The sequence below is a fragment of the Telmatherina bonti genome (assembly GCF_933228915.1).
Source record: "Telmatherina bonti genome assembly, chromosome: 16".
Classification (NCBI taxonomy): Eukaryota; Metazoa; Chordata; class Actinopteri; order Atheriniformes; family Telmatherinidae; genus Telmatherina; species Telmatherina bonti.
This window is the reverse complement of record NC_136614.1, coordinates 34803766-34824859: the sequence shown is the minus strand read 5'-3', so window position 1 is coordinate 34824859 and position 21094 is coordinate 34803766. Positions and strand designations below refer to the sequence as shown.

At 46.1% G+C, this 21094-nt stretch overlaps 2 protein-coding genes across 2 annotated transcripts in view; one reads left to right on the top strand and one right to left on the bottom strand.

Moving 5' to 3' along the window:
- Window positions 1-8065: 8065 nt before the first annotated feature.
- On the top strand, window positions 8066-18214 carry ccn6 (cellular communication network factor 6; the record flags this gene model as incomplete). Its single annotated transcript, XM_079255571.1, has 5 exons — window positions 8066-8113; window positions 12044-12323; window positions 12734-12972; window positions 17642-17860; window positions 17933-18214. The coding sequence occupies 5 exons, from the start codon at window positions 8066-8068 to the stop codon at window positions 18212-18214; spliced, it is 1068 nt and encodes a 355-aa protein (XP_079111697.1).
- tube1 (tubulin, epsilon 1) overlaps window positions 12634-21094 on the bottom strand; it is a 26000-nt gene continuing 17539 nt past the window's right edge. The window contains exons 11-13 of the mRNA XM_079255567.1: window positions 19106-19280; window positions 18801-19001; window positions 12634-12644 (exon numbers count right to left, since the gene is read on the bottom strand). Coding sequence (XP_079111693.1) covers window positions 18843-19001; window positions 19106-19280 — 334 coding nt within the window. The 3' untranslated portion in view covers window positions 12634-12644; window positions 18801-18842. The remainder of the gene's footprint in view (window positions 12645-18800; window positions 19002-19105; window positions 19281-21094) is intronic.

The window sequence follows — 21094 nt, the reverse complement described above, 5'->3', positions numbered from 1 at the left end:
GGTGGACGTGGAGCACATGGAAGCTTCATCGCTCCTCATCCTCCAACCGGATCGGAACATCACCTCGCTCCTGATGTCTGCAGCAGCCACGCTCCCACTGCGACCAAAACCATTCACAAAAGCGGAACGCGGCCTGGAAGGGGCGGGGTGGGGAGGAGGGAGGGGGTAATCTGAGAACTGTGGAGTTCTTTGATCAGCCGAAGGGCTCCAGCGTTCATGTCTGCATTGTTTAGGTAACTCTGTAAATCCCTCTCAGGGAGTGTGAAGTGTTGATGTGAAAAGCAGAGCTGGGTGACAAAAACAGGTCGACGCAGCGCGGCGTGGCGTTCCAGGAAGAGAGAAGCAGACAGGATGATGTTACGGCCACAAACCAGAAGCTGCATCTGCTAACGCCATGCAGCCGCTGTCACTCAGCTGCGGATCTCTGTGTGCGCATACTGGAGCACCATCTTGTGGTCACATCAAAGCTTCCTGCACCACGAGAACCCGGTCTGGACGCCTGCAGAGCCGCAGCTTCTGCCTCCATCTTCCTGTCGAGCAGCGGCGGCTTTGTGTCCTGGTTTCATCATTTCAGACCTCACCATCGGTGATTCATGTCACATCAATCACATGAACTAACAGCTTGAAATGCTGCAGCTTCTGTTTTCACCTCATGTTCCTCCATCAGACTCTACACCCAGTTTGCTTTCTGATTCATTTCTAATACTTTCTGCTCGCCCTCAAAGCCTTTAATTCCCCAACAGACCAGGTTGTCCTCATATAGTATGTTTTTTCCAAACATGGAGACCCACCAACTGTCGACAAATGTGGGAAAACACCAGACGTAGACCCTTTGCTGTCGCTGAGGTGGCATTTCTGTCCCTGTCGGAGCAGAATCAGACTAAATTCTTCTCTGTTCCAACCGTAGCGGAAAACGCTTCGGTAAAATGTGATGTTAAGAACAGTTTTACTCGATGAAGATGCTGAGGATGATGGTGGTGTGTTTGCACCAGGAGGAACACTGGCCAATCAGAGAACAGAGGAGAAATGACACACTGTCATGGCCGACAGTGTGTCATAAAACCCTTAATTTATTCTTAACAATAAAAACACAGTGAATTTAGGTGCAGTTGTTCATCTGAAACTAAATTCTACGTTTTTATGTAGCTCTCCAGCTTAACGTGAGACAACATTGGTGTCAGGTAGGCTAGGTAATGCTAATGCTACAGGTTATGCTACTTAATGCTTATACAATGGGTCACGTTTGTTATGCTAGTTAATGTTAAAGTGACAAGTTATGCTTGTTATACTAGTTATTGCTAAAGCAGTTACAACATTTGTTATGCTAAATAATGCTGAGGCAATGGGTAACTTGTGTTATGCTAGTTAATGGTGATACAACAAGTTATGCTTGTTATGCTAGTTAATGCTAAAACAACAGGTAACATTTCTTATGCTAGTTAATGCTAATGCAACAGTTTATGCTTGTTATACTAGTTATTGCTAATGCAATTAGTAACATTTGTTATTGTAGTTGATGCTGATGCAATAGGTAACTTGTGTTATGCTAGTTAATGCTAATGCAAAAGATGACGCTTGTTATGCTAGTTATTACTAATTCAATTGGTTATGCTTATGCTAGTTACTGCTAATGCAATCAGTAACATCTGTTATGCTAGTTAATGCTAAAACAACAGGTAACATTTATTATGCTAGTTAATGCTAGAACAAAATATAATGTAAAGAACAAAAAAGATAAAACTGAGACTGACTCTTCTTAAAATGAGTTGAAACTTCCCAACTATCAATGGAAATATATTTCCTTTTATAGATGAAGATGATCAGATTGATGTAGAAGATGCTGAACCTGAGAGGATTCTGCAGGACATCAACAGAAGGAGCAGCCGAGGGACAATCTGGCTTCGTCCAGCCTGACAGCGCCTCATGCAGGAGATAAAAGTTTATTCTCGTTATGTGTTTGCAGACACCTCTAACTTGTCTCCCTTTAGACGTTTACATGAAAATAGTGCTTGTAGATCTGCCCTTTGTTCAGGTCATCATGTGGGGGGCAGCTTCAGAGGGATGCTCAGTAGGATGTGGGGAGGTGATGATGTGGGGCTTAAAGAAATGGCCGGACAGCAGGGCAAAGGTCTCTGGAGTAATCTGAGGGTAATGGAAACACCAAAAGCGTTCTTTGACCTTATGAACGGAACCAGAATTATCTCATCCAGCTTCGCATCGGCCATCACAGCAGGGAGAACAGCTGCAGCCCGGCATGTCAAACCTGTTCTAGCGCTTGTCATGTGGACCATTGTTTGACATGTTCACTGCTCTTTTCTTCACCTTTCAGGTTTTCCTTCTGGAAGCTGCTGCGGTCATTAACTCGACCAGCGCTGCCCTCATATTGTTTCCAGAGTTATTGGAACGGTTCGGCAAGGTGGGGAAAATGTACATGAAGTGAATCACAAAGTGAGTTATTTAGGTACACCTCCCACCTTTAATACATTCACAGGGGCGCAGCAAATGGAGCAGATCCCAGATTCTACGTTCAGCATGTCATTTAGAGATGTGTGCGTGTGCAGAGAGTGAATCACAGGTGGATTACCTGCATGTTTTGGTGAAAGGTGGCACGCCTTCACAGACACAAACATTCATTAAACACTTATTCATGGAAACGGGTTTTTTTTATATATGGAACATGGAGATCAACATAAAATAGTTCCTATACTTAAGCATATTTACTGTAGCAAGGATTAAAGCAGTAAAACCAGTTCTTAGTTGTTTAATCCTTACACACACACACACACACACACACACACACACACACTAGGTACTTTTAGTAACTAGTGTACTTTTAGTAACTAGTGTTACTAAAAGTACCTAGTCAGAATTTTTATCACTTAATTAATGTTTTTAGTTGTTTTATTAACCATCATTCAGTTGAAGAGACAGTATTCAGGGAATGATGTTTTTTGGGGAATATGGGTGGGTGTGGGTGGGGTTCTTTGCTCTATATCCTTGTGTGTGTGGGTGTGTGTGAGTGTGTGGAAAGAGCACTTTGTGTTGCCCGTGGCATGAAACGTGCTCAAGAAATAAAGTTTGATTTGATTTGATTTGATTTTAGTAACTATATATACTTATATACATATCCATTTTAGGTTCAATAGGTCAGGTTTACCTTCATGACAACTGTGGGGGGAGTGAATTTTTTTCTAACTCGCCCGTTTAAAAGTAATTTAATCCTGTATTCTGCATTTTTAGGGGCGTGTCCTTTTGATTGACAGGACCCGCCCTCTGATGTCACGGAGGCTTGTCCATCTTTTTATATACAGTCTATGAGCTGAAATGAAGCTCGGTGGGCGGTTCCTACCATCACCATCTTGGCAGGGGCATGCGTGTCGTCTCACCCGGAAAATACAAATATGGGCAAAGAGGCGGAGCTGAGAGGGGGGCTGTGAGCGTCATGGTGGATGATTGACATCCAGCGAACTCCAAGCTTTCTGTAGCTAAGAGCTAACCGAGCTAATCTGGAGATAACAGGAGCTAACCAGCTAACGGAGGTAAGCAGGCTAAAGCTAAGTCACGTTGTTAACCAGCTAAAAACCGTTGTATGTTCTTCTGACTTGAAGCGGGAGATCGGGTACCTGTCAATCAAAAGGACACGCCCCTAAATATATTAAATTTCTAGATTAATTTACATCTAAATGGAGGAGTTAGAAAAAAATTCACTCCCCCCACAGTTGTCATGAAGGTAAACCTGACCCATTAAAACGAAAATAGATTTTTGTACCAGGCTGTAAACATGTTTATTCATGTTGTAAACATGTTTATTTCTGCTGTGAAGTTGGTCTTTTTAACATGGGAGTCTATGGGGATTTGCTCTGTTTTGCAGCCCCTAGTGGATGAAGGGGGAACTGCAGTTTTATGAACTTCTGCATAGGCTTCACTTTTAACTGCCGGAGGTTGCCGCTTGTATATAGCAGAGGAACAGTGATCTTGGAGATGCTTGACATACATAACATAGATATGAAGGGCAAGGAGGCACCATGGAGAGGGAGCCTGGAAGCCAAAATCAGGGCAACTCAAAGAGATCTTAGTTTTGTGTCAGATATCTGATGAGCAAGACCTTGATTCACTGATCCACACCACCAGGATCTACAGTAGGGACATCGGAATGTCATTCGGACTGGAGAAATGTGGCTGTATGGTCACAAAGAGAGGGAAGATAGTCCATACCGAGGGCATTGCACTCCCAGAGGGCAGGATAACAGATGTGGAGGAAAGCGACAAATACCTGGGCATACCACAGGCAAATGGCAAATGATGAAGCTACAAGGAAAGCTGCCACAGCTAAATACCTGCAATGAGTGAGGCAAGTACTGAGAAGTCAGCTCAATGGCAAGAACAAGATCTGGGTCATTAACAGCTACACCCTGCAAGTGATCAGATACCCTGCTGGGATAATCAGCTGTCCAAAGGAGGAAGCTCAGACCACGGATGTTAAAACATGGAAGCTGCTCACCATGCATGGAGGGTTCCACCCCAAGTCCAGTGTCCAGCAACTATACACTAAATGCAAAGAAGGGAGCCTAGGACTATTCAGCATCAAGGCCACTGTCCAAGATGAAACATCCAAGCTCCACAAATACATCACCAAGAGGGCACCAAGGGATGAAGCACTTAGTGAATGTCTCAGAAAATGGAATCTGGAGGAACACGAGATGGAAGAACCATCATGGGAGGAAAAAGCCCCTGCATGGGACGTACCACCAGCAGATCACCGAAGTGGCCGATATAAACAACTCCAATGTCAATGTCTGGAGAGGGCTGGACTGAAGGACATCACAGAGACACTAATCATGGCAGCACAGGAGCAGGTCCTGAGCACCAGAGCCATCGAGGTCCAGATCTACCAGACCAGGCAGGATCCCAGATCTACCAGACCAGGCAGGATCCCAGGTGCAGACTATAGAAAGGAGCCCCTGAAACAACCCAGCACCTCACAGCAGGGTGCAAGATACTGGCAGGCAAAGAATACATGGAGCACCATAACCAAGTAGCTGGCATAGTGTACAGGAACATCTGTGCAGAATATGGACTGGAGACCCCTAAGTCCCAGTGGGAAACTCCGCCCAAGGTGGTGGAGAATGAGAGGGCTAAGACCTTCTGGGACTTCCAGATCCAGACAGATGAAATGGTGGTGGCCAACCAAGCGGACATAGTGATCATGGAGAAGCAGCAGAGGAAAGCCGTAGTGATCTATGTATCCATCCCCAATGATGGAAATATCAGGAAAAAGGAGAAACTGGAGAAGTACCAAGACCTCAAGGAAGACCTGGAGAAGGCCTGGAGGGTGAAAGCAACAGTCGTACCCATCGTACCATAATCCAGAGAAGGGAGCCGGGGACTAGTGAGCATCAAGGCCACTATCCAAGATGAAACATCCAAGCTCCATGAAGACCTCAGGAAGAGGGCACTGAGGGATGTCTTCCTGATCCTCGAGCAGCGGTTTTTGCTACTTCACCACCCTCCATCCATGAGAACAGCTGCTGGCGGCCTGAAGAAGCTTGTTCCTACTGCAGGAAGTGATCTGTGACTTCTGCCAACAGCAGTAAATATTCACTTTGTGACAATGTCTGAGATGGAGGTAAGACTATATTGGTTGTATGAAAAAAAGGGGCCAAACCACTTTGTGCTCAGATTTGTTCACTGGACTGAAAGACGATGTAGCACAGTCATGGTCCCAACTGAGGTCCATAGATTCCCACATTTCCATGCAGAAATGGACAGATTCTCCCTTCATTTAACAATCCTACCAAGTCTTCCAACTTGCACGTTTCTGCAGATGTTTGGGTTTGAACGCTGCATCTGGTTTCTACTTTAGACCAAACCGGAAGCAGAACATGAGAGCTATGCATGGCAGAGACACATTCTCACCACACATTTCTGGCTTCTTTAGGACCAGTTTACGAGGTAGAACCGACTCACATGTGTTTTTTCTGCCTACTCATCATTTCAGCACCCGGTCCCAGATGTTTGTCTCAGGCTGGAAGATGCCGGAGAGTTTCTACCTCCTACTCTTACAGCTCAGCTTCCTTGAAATCATCTTCCCAAAGATAATTTGAAGAGTTCTGCCCCATACTTGGGACGTTTTAGGTTCAGCTTTTGCAGGAAGTAGCAGGTAAATCTTCATTTCTCCCATCAGAAACTGTGAAAATGTCTCCTGGTGTGTTGTAACTAACCACGTGAGCAGATTGCTGCTCTGCTGCAGCCTTCTGTTGTTTCCCTGAAAGCATGAAAGTCCTGTTTCCAAGCTGTTGCTTCACCAGACCTGCCTGTGTGCTGGCTAAGTCCATTAGTCTCCTCTTGGTGCTCGAGGGAGGCGCCTGGGGTCCATCACACCTTTTTAAGGCCATAATTGCTCTTTTTGTGATCTTACATTCTTCAGCTCACAGAGGAGTGTTAGTGTCACATTCCAGCTTTGTTGAGGCATTTCCTCGATCCGGGCGTCAAGCCGTTGTTCAGATGGTGTCACACGCCGCAACCAGCCAGCAGACATGCACAGAACATTCACGTCTCTGCAGGATATTTAACACCAGCAGAGTTGGTTATTTAACATTTCATTTACTGAAACAAGACGTTTTAAAACACCAAATGTTTGATTCAACTTTCCTCCGATCCACCTACACCTGGCCCGTTCTGGCTGCTGAGACACCCTGGAAAACGCTTCGGTGGGTCTCCTTCAGCGGACACGCCGAACCACGCGGCTCAGGATCTAGCAACACATTTGTTTTTACTAATAATATGTCATAAAACTGTCTTTTTAATCATTCATGGCCTTAAAAAGAGTCTCCTGTTTGACTTGTTTAAACATCCCAGTTCTTCAGCACATCTCCACGTCCATGAGGAACGTGTTGACACTAAATACATCGTGACTGACTGTCAGGGACCAAACGGTAAAGCCACGAGGACACACGTGATTTAAAAAAATACTGGGCTTTTATTGTTACCATTTAAATGCAAAAGTCCAAAGAAATTAGTAAACTAACCAATCTTTAAAAAGGAGTCAACTAAACATAACGACAGTCAGTTCAACTCAACTAAAGAAAACTGACCCCCCCACAAAGACACAAAAGGGTAACTTATAAAGCACTTCAGCTTAACCGAATTACACAGAGGTGAAAACAAAATGACGAACAATAACCAAACAAAGCTCAAAGACCTAACCAAGCTAACCCCCCCCCCCACCATGACCCAGCAGCACAGGGCAGAGCCTTCTGAGCTGGCGTTGAGATTTAAGACTCCTCAGCCCTTTGCCACGCCTTTCATCCTGCAGGTAAGGAAACAATGTGGGGCTTAAGCCATCACACTGATCACTGAGAAAAGGTTAAACTGTTTTCCATAAATGCTGCTGAGCTCAGACTGTTTTAGTTCAGGTGATGCTCACCTGAGCTGCTTCTCCTTCATTCCCTCTCCTTCCTTTCTTTTCCTTCTTGTTGGATCTGGATCATTATCCCTGTCAGGATTGGCTTGTCTCAGAAATCAGACAGAAACCACAACCCAACAGAAGACATACAGCAGCTACAGTCTTCCTGGCATGCAGCGTTTGTTCAGTCCTAACTGGTTTAGCTGGTTTACCAAAGAAGCAGGTTGTGTGTGTGGAACCAGTCAGGGTACACCAGTCCACATTAACTGGACTGTATGGGTCTTATTCTCCATTTTAACTATAAAAAAATGACTGTTTCCATGGAAACGGTTCCTTAATGTGGGCGATGTGGATCAGATTTAACTCTGGAGGCGAATGCGAGCGAACCTCTGCAGACTAAGATAAACAAGTAGGCAGGTCTCCAAGGCCGCGGAGCCACCCAGCAGTTATGAAGACAAATATTTTCCCTCTGGACCAGGAGGCAAGGAAAGGTGTGTTTGTAGAGGAGACAGAGGGCTGCTTTGTCCCCCTCCCAACAGGTCAGCCCTGCCATGTCTCCCCACCCCATTCCTCCCTCCCTCTCCCAACCATTCACCCCTCCAGCCCACCTCCAGGCTCCTTCATCCTCTCCTGGAGCTCCAGAAGCTTCACACTGAAGAGATGCTATCGCTCCTTTACCATTCTCTACTGCTCATCTCTGCTCAGCAGGTAAGGGAGGGGGGGTTGTTGCCATTGTCTCTCTGTACCCTGCAGAAAGACTGACAGGAATATGTCACGTGACTCCCGTCGGTGTGGAGCGAGATGTTCAGCAGGAAGTGCAGTGTTTATCTTAATCAGCAGGTTTGTTTAAACTCTCATTCAGACTAAATCCGCTGCGAAAGCTGCAAAATGGAGCAACTTTCTGAGCTCTTTGCACTGGAAGCTCCCAAGGAGCCATTTTCACACCCTGAAATGAGCTCATTCAGTAAACCTGGCAGGCAGGCTGCAGATTCTTGGCATAACTGGCGCTGACCTTTGGAAGCTGGCTGAGGGAAGAGGAGCACGAGTGGCAGCAGGCAGCGATGTCATCTGAAAGCACAACACGACAGCGGTACTGCTTTCAAAGCTGCCGCGTCGTCACGGTGCACAGAACAGAACTACTACAGTACCAGGATGTTCCCAGCAGGAAATGAGAAAACTCTCCGCAGCATAAAACCCCACTGTGAATAAAAAGAAACCTAAATATTAAAACAAATACAGTGAAATAACTGGAAATTACAGCAGAACTGAAATAGAAATACACCTAATCTTTTCACTGTTTAATATCCTGTGATGCAGTCACACCTGATTTACCTGATTTATATGTTAATGTTAAAATGTGTTTATTAATTAACTTTATGTGAAACATATCTATCTATGGACATATCTGTAGATACATTTTTTAAACATTATTCACAGTATGGCAGCCTGTCCAGGGTGTATCTGCTGGGATGGACTCGACCCTGAACTGGACTAGGAGGTTAAGAAAATGGATGGAAAATCCCAGAATGGGAGGAAAAAATAGATTAACATGAAAATCGTGATTTTTTTTTTTAAATTTACAATTTTTAAAAATCTTTTTTTTTTTTTTTTTTTTTGTTCAAAAATTAAATTCTTTTTTTTTTTTTTCAATTTTAAATGTTTATATGTTTAGATGCTACATGGGGAGGAAGTTACCGCTTTTCTCCAGCAGGGGACGAAATGTTTCTCTTCGACTAACATAACGTTATATCCGTTTTGGAAAACACGTAAACAGAAGATGCAGAATGATGGATAACCTGAACCTCCACCGTCACGTTTGAAGTCAAAATTCTGGACACATTTTTCATTTTGCTCTGAAGGGAAAATCAGAGCTGGACATGTGGAAAGCTGTTTGTAAACTCTGTAAAGCACATGTGTCGTACTGCGGTAACACGACTAACGCTACTGCTCACCTAGGAAGACACCATCCTGAGGTAAATGCAGAGCTAACAGCCAAACATAGCGTAGTAGCAAGACAACAGACACTCAAACCAGAACTTTTATATGCAGCAGAAGCTTCTGAAACAAGAATAGAAGTTCAAACTGCTTCAGAAATATTGCTGCTGAATAAATCTTAAAGACTGACTCAGCTCATTTTTTTAATTTGGGAAATCTGGCTCGTGATATAGTCTGTAAACTTGGTCATCATGCAACTTTTTCACATGGTCTGGTGTTTAAAAACAAAGGAAAAATCAGCATTACTGAGAAATGGCAATTTAAATCGAATCAGCATCCAAAAAATTCATTAGAAAACAAACAGAGAAAATCGTATTGTCCCAACCCTAGAAAATTCACAGTAAAAGACCATTATAACAATATCAAACTTGTGTTTAGTGTTTTAACTTTTTTTAAGTTTTAGGAATAAAGTTAAACAAAAATGACATCATTTTCTATGTAAAATTCATTTCAAAATGAGGTCATTTTGTTGTGTTTTCACAGTTGCAGCTTTTTCATGTTACTTTACATGAGAATCTTCCTGGTATTGAAGTGCAGGACAGCATACAGGATAATTTATTATAAAAAGATTAAATCTCAATATTTAGGGTTATTACTGAAAAATGCAACAAAGGTTAAATAAAACCTTAAAAAGGAGCTTGGCGCTTCATTTGGACGATGCCATAAAAGGTGGGGAAATATGACCTGCTTACTGGTTCACCTACAGACACCAGATGTAAGCTCACCTGGACAGGCTGCTGGGACTATTTCAGCTGCTGGACATCAGTTACTATCATTAACTGATGATAATAAGTTAAACTTTCCGATAACTTAAAGTTAACTTATCAGAAAACTAAGTAAATGATGGATATTTTCAGGGTTATGTCTCCCCTTTAATAATCCCAGTTGATGTTTTTATTCCACATGGATGAAACCTGATTGGTCACCTGAACAACCAGATAGAACTGGAAATGACGGCGCTTCTGTGGACACGGACTGTGGATTCATCCTCTGACACGGAATACAAATGTACAAGATGTACAGACTCTTTAGTCGTTACCGCTTCATGATTACTGTTGTAAATTTGTTCTTTTATATAGTGTTATTTATTTAAATGTATAGCAATATTAAACATTAATTGTATACATACGTGTGTGTGTGCGTGTGTGTATATATGTGCGTGTGTGTGAATGTAAAATTCAGCAGAGCAACATAAAGTTGAGTTTGTTAAGAGCTGTTTTCACTCCAGGGCAGATGAAAAGGGAATTCCTCAGTTCTCCTGGGCATGCAGCCATCTGTGCTGCAGTCTTTTCATTTTTGCGGCTTTTTTCAGTAAAACAGAGTCATCGTTAGTGAACTATGCTACTCATCGTCGTAATTTCTTCTGAGAACAATGAGAAGGAAGGTAGCAGACATGCATGGACATGGCTGAAAAACGTGACACGAGGTGTGTCACACGGAGCCTGACGTCTTATGTTGCCGGTTTGGTTGCACATGATGCGTTTCAGATGCCCTCCTGTTAAACTGATGCAGCTTTAATAACAGCCTACTGACACAGACTGTATTGATCAGAAATGCAGATGTAAACACAGCGATTCTAACAATAAACTGGCTTCTAGTCAGTCATCAAGACTGTTCTCAGACCCAGAAGTTACTGGTCCTACGAAATGACTAAAATACTCCTCGGAATTAAAAAGGTAATGCAAGGAATGAGTAAGGAGTAAAGTAATCCTAAATATGAGGAAAATAGTTTATCATAAAAATATCATAGAAGTTTATGATAGGAAGAGAGAAAACTTCACTACAACACCCCTTCATCTCCATGGAAACCAGCAGGATTTTCATAATTCATATAAAAAGCGTAGTCTTGGAAATGATGTGTTATTATGGCTGCTAGCTTCCAGAATTTCTGTCCCACAGTTGGAGACGGACGTTTCTGTAACCACCAGAGTCTCTACTTTCAGAAAACGCTGTGTTTGTGGGGAGAAATAGTCCGAAGCTCTGACTGGACACTGATGTTCTCATGTTTCTGTTTGGGGTTTGAACTGAGTTCGGTTTGGATGTTTGGTTTGGACGTCAGCGAGTCTTTTACCAAAGTTTCTTCCCGTCATGTTGCTATGCAACATGTTAGCATTGCTGCTGTGCTACATGTTAGCATTGCTGCTATGCTACACATTAGCATTGCTGCTATCCTACATGTTAGTACTGCTGCTATGCTAGATGTTAACATCGATGCTATCCTACATGTTAGCATTGCTGCTATGCTACATATTAGCATTGATGCTATGCTACATGTTATCACTGCTGCTACGCTACATGTTAGCATTGCTGCTATGCTACATGTTAGCATTGCTGCTATCCTACATGTTAGCATTGATGCTATCCTACATGTTAGCATTGATGCTATACTACATGTTAGCAGTGCTGCTATGCTACATGTTAGCAGTGCTGCTATGCTAGATGTTAGCATTGATGCTATCCTACATGTTAGCATTGCTGCTATGCTACATGTTAGCGTTGCTGCTTCCTTGAAGAGATTAACTATAAATAAAAAAACACTTATGCAAACAAACGTTTTATTTCAACAAATTTAAAATGAAACATCTTTCTTTGAGTCATTTGAAACTATTCAGGTTAAAACTCATCTGCTGTTTGTCGTCTCAGTGCTTCAGCAGGGCTCAGAGCCATGGCCAGCAGCTGGCTCCCCGTGGAGGCCAGGTCACGGTTGAACGCCAGCAGTTCTGCCAGTGGCCCTGCAGGTGTGGGCAGAGGCCTCAATGCGCCCCGGGAGTCAGCTCCATCCTGGACGGCTGCGGATGCTGCAAAAGCTGCGCCAGACAGATCGGAGAGGCGTGCAACGAGAGGGACCTGTGTGACCCTCACAAGGGCATGTACTGCGACTTCTCAGCCGACCAGCCCAGATACCAAGCAGGAGTGTGTGCTTGTTAGTGTCTTCTTCTTCTTCTCACTGATATCTTGTTTACTCATCTCTGGTACAAACGGGAGGCAAAGAGAAAAATGTTCTCACGGCTGATTTGTCAGATAAATGAAGTTTCACGCTGCTGTCAACGCCTTCAGGTGCATAAAGATTAAAGACACCAAGGTGTGAAACAGCCTGCAGGGGGGGTGGATTTATTACTGTTCAAGGCCTTTCAAAGAGAAATATTTCTGGTGAAAGCTGGAATGAGTAAGGTAACATCTGTGCTCTTCAGACGTGTCAGTCACCTGAAACAGCTGGGATACAAGTCCACGCTGCAGTCTGCGCCTGAAACCAGAAATTTTCAGTCCATTTAGCTACACTTCATGAAAGTGTCACGTAAAATCAGCTCCTGACACATTCCCTCTTTCCTTCAGACATGATGGCAGTCGGCTGTGACCTGAATGGCGCCCACTACGAGAACGGGGAAGCGTTCCAGCCCAGCTCCTTGTATAAGTGCACATGCATCGGCGGCGCCATCGGCTGCACGCCGGCTTTCATCCAGAAACCTGCCGGTCTCTTAGGTCCAGCCCCGCTGATGGGTAGCAGGCCCGCCGGACTCCGCAGTAGTCAGAGCCCAAACAAGCACCGGCAGGACACAACGTACATGTCAGGTGTGTGTTTGCTGAGTAAGCTCATGAAAAGGGACCAGTGAGGCTAGCTGGACCAGAGGGGAAGGCGCCCTAGTTCAAACAGGCTGATGGGATCTATTAAAAGGCATGGAAGGTATCTGTGGTAGCGATCCATGTGTGGAACAATCTGCTCCAGATGATTCCTGGAGGCCGGTGTTCTGCTAAAACGTGCTACCCCGTCGAAACATTACCCCCAAACGCTGAGCTAATAGCTTAGCTGGCCCATCAGAAACAAACAGTTTGATGTTTTCAGCAATGATCAATCAAATGATATAATGATCAAATCCAACAAATTATTAACATACATAGGTACAATCTCAAGATATCACAAGTGTTCACACATCAGAATGCAAATGACAGTGACACTACAAATCAGCACACGAAAGTGTGGTGGCTTAGTGGTTCATACAAGCAGGAAAGGTAGATGCTGTGAATTCAGTAACACACACATATTATGTATATATATATATATATATATATATATATATATATATATATATATATATATATATACACACACACATATATATATATATATACATATATATATACATACATATATATACATATATATATATATATATACACACACACACACATATACATATATATATATATATATACATACACACATATATGTATACATATATATATATATATATACATATATATACATATATACATACATAGGGGCTTCCTCCGGCTTCCTCCCACCATCCAAAGACATGTCATCCATCCATCCATCCATCCATCTTCTGCCGCTTATTCGCGGTTGCGTCGCGGGGGCAGCAGCCTAAGCAGGGAAGCTCAGACTTCCCTCTCCTCAGCCACATCTCCCAACTCTGCGCGGGACCATGGTCTCAGATTTGGAGGTGCTGATTGTCATCCCAGCTGCTTCACCCTCGGTCGCGAATCGCTCAAGTGAGAGCTGGAGATCACGACCAGATGAAGCCAACAGGACCACGTCATCCGCAAAAAGCAGGGACCCAATCCTGAGGCCACCAAGCCGGATCCGCTCAACACCTCGGCTGCGCCTAGAAATTCTGTCCATATAAGTTATGAACAGAATCAGACATAAAGGGCAGCCTTGGCGGAGTCCAACCCTCACCAGAAACGAATCCGACTTACCACCGGCAATGTGGACCAAGCTCTGAAACCTGTCGTACAGGGACCGGACAGTTCGTACCAGGGGGTCCGGTACTCCATACTCCCGGAGTACCCCCCACAGGAGCCCCCGGGGGACACGGTCAAACGCCTTATCCAGGTCTACAAAGCACATGTAGACTGGTTGGGCAAACTCCCAGGATCCCAAAGAGGGTATAGAGCTGGGCCACTGTTCCGCGACCAGGACAAAAACCACAGTGCTCCTTCTCAATCCGGGATTCGACTATCTGGTGGACCCTCCTCTCCAGGACCCCTGAATAGACCTTACCAGGGAGGCTGAGGAGTGTGATTCCCCTGTAATTGGAACACACCCTCCGGTCCCCCCTCTTAAAAAGGGGGACCACCACCCCAGTCTGCCAGTCCAGAGTCACTGTCCCCGATGTCCATGCGATGCTGCAGAGGCGTGTCAGCCAGGACAGCCCCTAGCATCCAGAGCCTTAAGGAACTCCGGGCGGATCTCATCCACCTCAGGGTCTTGCCGCTAAGGAGCTTTTTAACAATCTCAGCTACTTCAGACCCAGAGATATGAGAGTCCACCTCTGCTTCCTCATCGGAAGACGTGTTGGTAGGATTGAGGAGGTATTCGAAGTATTCCCTCCACCGACCCACAACGTCCTGAGTTGAGGTCAGCAGCTCCCCACCTCCACTGTACACAGTGTTGATGGAGCACTGCTTCCCCCCCCTGTGTCGCCGGATGGTGGACCAGAATCGCCTCGAAGTCATTCTCCATCACTTCGCCGAACTCCTCCCATGCCCAAGTTTTTGCCTTGGCGACAGCTGAAGCCGCATGCCACTTAGCCTGTCGGTACCCGTCAGCTGCCTCTGGAGTCCCACAGGCCAGGAAGGCCGCATAGGACTCCTTCTTCAGCTTGACAGCATCCCTCACTGCTGGTGTCCACCAACAAGTTCTGGGATTACCGCCACAACAGGCACCAACGACCTTACGGCCACAGCTTTAGCTGGCCGCCTAAACAATAGAGGCATGGAACACAGCCCATTCGGACTCAATGTCCCCCGCCTCACTCGGGACATGGTTGAAGCTCTGCTGAAGGTGGGAGTTGAAGCTCGCTCTGACAGGGGACTCAGCCAGACGTTCCCAGAAGACCCTCACAACACGTTTGGGCCTGCCAGATCTGACCGGCTTCCTCCCCCACCATCTGAGCCAACTCACCACCAGGTGGTGATCAGTTGACAGCTCCGCCCCCCTCTTCACCCGAGTGTCCAAGGCATGTGGCCGCAGGTCCGACGACACGACTACAAAATCTATCATCGAACTGCGGCCCAGGGAATCCTGATGCCAGGTGTACATATGGACACTCTTATGTTGGAACATGGTGTTCGTTATAGACAATCCATGACGAGCACAGAAGTCCAATAACAAAACACCATTTGGGTTCAGAGGGGGGGGTACCATGCCTCCCAATCACTCCCCTCCAGGTCTCACTGTCATTGCCCACGTGAGCATTGAAGTCCCCCAGCAGAACAATGGAGTTCCCAGAAGGAGCACCCTCCAGCACTCCCTCCAAGGACTCCAGAAAGGGTGGGTACTCTGAACTGCTGTTCGGTGCATAAGCACAGACAACAGTCAGGACCCGTCCCCCCACCCGGAGGCGGAGGGAAACTACCCTTTCATCCACCGGGGTAAACCCCAACGTGCAGGCACCAAGCTGGGGGCTGATGAGAATGCCCACACCTGCTCGGTGCCTCTCACCATGAGCAACTCCAGAGTGGAAGAAGGTCCAGCCCCTCTCGAGGGTTCTGGTTCCAGAGCCCAAGCCATGCGTCAAGGTGAGTCCAACTATATCTAGCCGGAACCGCTCAACTTCGCGCACAAGCTCAGGCTCCTTCCCCACCAGAGAGGTGACGTTCCACGTCCCTAGAGCCAGCTTCTGCAGCCGGGGATCGGACCGCCAGGGTCCCCGCCCCTTGCTGCTGCCCTGCTCACATTGCACCCGACCCCTACGGCTCCTCCCGCAGATGGTGAGTCCACGGGAGGTGGGGCCCATGTAACCCTTTCGGGCTGAGCCCGACCGGGCCCCATGGGCAAAGGCCCGGCCACCCCGACAACATAGCTGCTAGGATCTTCGGGACGCACACTGCTGGGATAGGCTCCAGGTTCCCCACGACCCCGAATTGGCTTAAGGGGTCAGGAAAATGAATGAAAGAATATACATACATACATACACACACACACACACACACACACAATATATATATATATATATATATATATATATATATATATATATATATATATATATATATATATATATATATATATATATATATATATATATATATATATCTGTGTATAAAAATCAAATATCTGGATTTTTCGCTTCACAATTTTAATATAGATTTTTTTGTTAAAAAATGTATTTTAATTCAAATAAATAATTTAATGATAAATTTATATTATCATGGATAGCAAGTGTAGCTAATGTGTTTTATTTTCCTAATTGAAATCAAGAAAAATGACGAGCAAAAGAAAGTTTTGTACATTTTTTGTTTTTAATTTACAAAAATCAGCAATATTGAAGAATTGTGAGGACCGCAATTAAAATCTTATATCACTGAAGTATAATTCAGCAAATTGTTCCTTTTCTTCATGAGACAGGATGAATACATCTGAGGACGACTGTAGCTAATACTTTAATATCTAAATGTTTGATATTTTTTCACATATTCCATGGTATTTTTGTGAAGGAAGTTGGTCCTGAAATGGAAAGTTTGGAAGTTCCTGGTCTAAACAAACACAACAGTTCTGAAACTGATCCTGTTTTTAATCACTGTTCACATTTTATCAGTGATAATTAAACTGAATTCTGCCCAAAGTCTCCCAACCCACGGAGGCACGGCTCTTCAGGCAGGGATGAAGCAGCACAGAGCGCAGCCAGGACACTCCTGTCGTGTGCTTTCGCACAACGCATCAGAAGGATGTGTGGGTGGGTAGGATGGACTGTAAGAACACCGGTCGATGTTTTCCTGAACTGCTGTCCTTCACATGGTCGGAAAGCATCGCAGCGTTTAGGAAGGGGGGGGGGTGTCCTCTGGGACTGGAGAGCGGACAAAACAGCTTCTTTCTTCAGAAAGGAAGCAGCGGCGTTTCCTCATGGAGGCGACAAAGGAAGCGTTGACGCGCCTTCCATTGCTGTTTGGAGAACACGAGTAGCTCTGATGAGATACTTTCAGATCTTCTTACAAAAGACGGTTCCTGATAAAACCAGACTGTTGGACCAGATCCTTTTGTGAAGAGCCCCCACAGGGCTGAACAGAAGCCCCCAGATGTGAAGGGAGCAGCTCTCCCATCACTCTGGAATATCTGGACTTGATTCCAGATCTTGTTAGTTTTATGAATGTTTTAGTAATTAAGGTCAGTTCTTCACCTGCCAGAGCCTGATAGAAACTAGCGTCTTTTCTTCACAGCAGACATGTAAAAGCTCAGCAGTCAGCATGACGAGGAAGCTCTTTGTGCTGTTGTTGACACAGTTCCCTTTAACTATAACACTGAAAGCTTACAGGGATCCTCCTTTAGCCTGGAAGAAGAACTGTTTGGTCCAGACCACCCCCTGGAGCTATTGCTCCAAGACCTGTGGCCTGGGCATCTCCGTCCGGGTCAACAACGACAACAGCAAGTGTGAGATGAGGAAGGAGCGCCGCCTGTGTCTGCTGCGACCGTGTCAGAAAGGCCTGCAGAGGAGTCTGAAGGTAACGCCCTTCTCTTAATCTGCCTCTGCGCCAGACGCCGCAAAACGTAGCGAGCTGCGTTCTCTCTTCCAGATGCCGAAGGGAAAGACGTGTCGAGCCCAGTTCCCAGCGAAGAAGGCCGAGAAGCTGACGCTGTCTGGCTGCACGAGCACCAAGAAGTTCAAACCCACGTTCTGCGGCGTTTGCACCGACAACCGCTGCTGCATGCCCAACAAGTCCCGCATGATCACGGTGAAGTTCACCTGCAAAGGGAAGTCCAGCACGCAGTGGAAGATGCAGTGGATCACGTCCTGCGTGTGCCAGAGGAGGTGCAACGATCCCGGTGACATGTTCTCCGACCTGCGCCTGCTTTAACGGTTCACCAAGTCGCAGACGGGACACGAACAAAACAAAACAAAACAAAGCCAGAGATCAAAGGGTTAAATAAAATGATGTTAGTGCTGCTCAAAGCTTCCAGCAGTCCGTCTCCCGGACAGATACGTGCAATACGGGACATAAACGCTGCACGGCGGGCCAGAAGGAAACTACAGTAGATGTTAGACTTGTGTGTTCTAGAAAGTTGTGAAAGTTTGCATCAGTCGTCTCACACACACACACACACACACACACACACACACACACACACACACACACACACACACACACACACACACACACACACACACACACACACACAAGCCTGATTTACACTCCCACTTGCAGCCATGGAAGGAGACACAGAATGTAAACCAGTAAAACGCCTCTGGAAGACGGTCAGGAATGAAGCAGATTCTCCTTTATGTGCAGCAGGGCGACTCTTCACGCTTCCAGTCAGCTGCTTAGTGAGCCGGATCCGGATCAAACCGCTCCAGAAGTAACCAGGACCAAGCAGCCAAATACACACGGAGTTTGTAGCTGGCTTTTTAATCAGGCCATAAAGATATATGAATATAAAATTTACATAAGTGTGGCAGGTGCGGTGATTCCCACCGGAGCCGATCCGTCACGTGGCGATGCAGAGTCTGGGAACGTCGGGCGTCAGTCTGGCGCTGCTCACATCCAGGTGATGATACTCCTCTATCAGAGAGCTGAGGGAGGCGGCGGCCTCTGAGAAGAAGCTCTGCTCCATCCCCTCCACGTGCAGGTAGTGGTGCAGGTGAGCCTGGAGACAAACAGGACCGAGCTTTCAGAACGTTTCTCTGGCTAGAGGCAGCAGAGAAAACCTCAGGAGCAGATGGAGGTGAATGCTGTCCTAACATGACGCACCTTCTTCCTGTAGAGCTTGTTGAAGCGCTCTCTCAGCTCCATGAAGACGGGTTTCACGCAGGTGTTGTTGGCCAGAGCCAGCAGCGAGTGGGAGTGTCCCACGGGAGGGACGGAACACAGCCCCGTCTTCCAGCCCTCCTGGTTCCACGACACGAAGGGCAGCGATGGTCTCAACCTGCGCCGAGACGGAGGGAAGACATGGCGAGTGAGAGGATAGCTGCTGATGGAGAGGATAGCTGCTGATGGAGAGGATAGCTGCTGATGGAGAGGATAGCTGCTGATGGAGAGGATAGCTGCTGCTGGAGAGGATAGCTGCTGATGGAGAGGATAGCTGCTGATGGAGAGGATAGCTGATGGAGAGGATAGCTGATGGAGAGGATAGCTGCTGATGGAGATGATAGCTGCTGATGGAGATGATAGCTGCTGATGGAGATGATAGCTGCTGATGGAGAGGATAGCTGCTGATGGAGATGATAGCTGCTGATGGAGAGGATAGCTGCTGATGGAGATGATAGCTGCTGATGGAGAGGATAGCTGATGGAGAGGATAGCTGCTGATGGAGATGATAGCTGCTGATGGAGAGGATAGCTGATGGAGAGGATAGCTGATGGAGAGGATAGCTGATGGAGAGGATAGCTGCTGATGGAGATGATAGCTGCTGATGGAGATGATAGCTGCTGATGGAGATGATAGCTGCTGATGGAGAGGATAGCTGATGGAGAGGATAGCTGATGGAGAGGATAGCTGCTGATGGAGATGATAGCTGCTGATGGAGAGGATAGCTGATGGAGAGGATAGCTGCTGATGGAGATGATAGCTGCTGATGGAGAGGATAGCTGCTGATGGAGAGGATAGCTGATGGAGAGGATAGCTGATGGAGAGGATAGCTGATGGAGAGGATAGCTGCTGATGGAGATGATAGCTGCTGATGGAGAGGATAGCTGCTGATGGAGAGGATAGCTGCTGATGGAGAGGATAGCTGCTGATGGAGATGATAGCTGCTGATGGAGAGGATAGCTGCTGATGGAGAGGATAGCTGCTGATGAAGAGGATAGCTGATGAAGAGGATAGCTGATGGAGAGGATAGCTTATGGAGAGGATAGCTTATGGAGAGGATAGCTGCTGATGGAGAGGATAGCTGCTTATGGAGATGATAGCTGCTGATGGAGAGGATAGCTGCTGCAGAAGATGATAGCTGCTGATGGAGATGATAGCTGCTGATGGAGAGGATAGCTGCTGATGGAGATGATAGCTGCTTATGGAGAGGATAGCTGATGGAGAGGATAGCTGCTGATGGAGAGGATAGCTGCTGATGGAGAGGATAGCTGCTTATGGAGAGGATAGCTGCTTATGGAGAGGATAGCTGCTTATGGAGAGGATAGCTGCTGATGGAGAAGATAGCTGCTGATGGAGATGATAGCTGCTTATGGAGAGGATAGCTGCTGATGGAGAGGATAGCTTATGGAGAGAATAGCTGATGGAGAGGATAGCTGATGGAGAGGATAGCTGATGGAGAGGATAGCTGCTGATGGAGAGGATAGCTGCTTATGGAGATGATAGCTGCTGATGGAGAGGATAGCTGCTGCAGAAGATGATAGCTGCTGATGGAGATGATAGCTGCTGATGGAGAGGATAGCTGCTGATGGAGATGATAGCTGCTTATGGAGAGGATAGCTGATGGAGAGGATAGCTGCTGATGGAGAGGATAGCTGATGGAGAGAATAGCTGATGGAGAGGATAGCTGATGGAGAGGATAGCTGCTGATGGAGAGGATAGCTGCTGATGGAGAGGATAGCTGCTGATGGAGAGGATAGCTGCTTATGGAGAGGATAGCTGCTTATGGAGAGGATAGCTGCTGATGGAGAAGATAGCTGCTGATGGAGATGATAGCTGCTTATGGAGAGGATAGCTGATGGAGAGGATAGCTGCTGATGGAGAGGATAGCTTATGGAGAGAATAGCTGATGGAGAGGATAGCTGATGGAGAGGA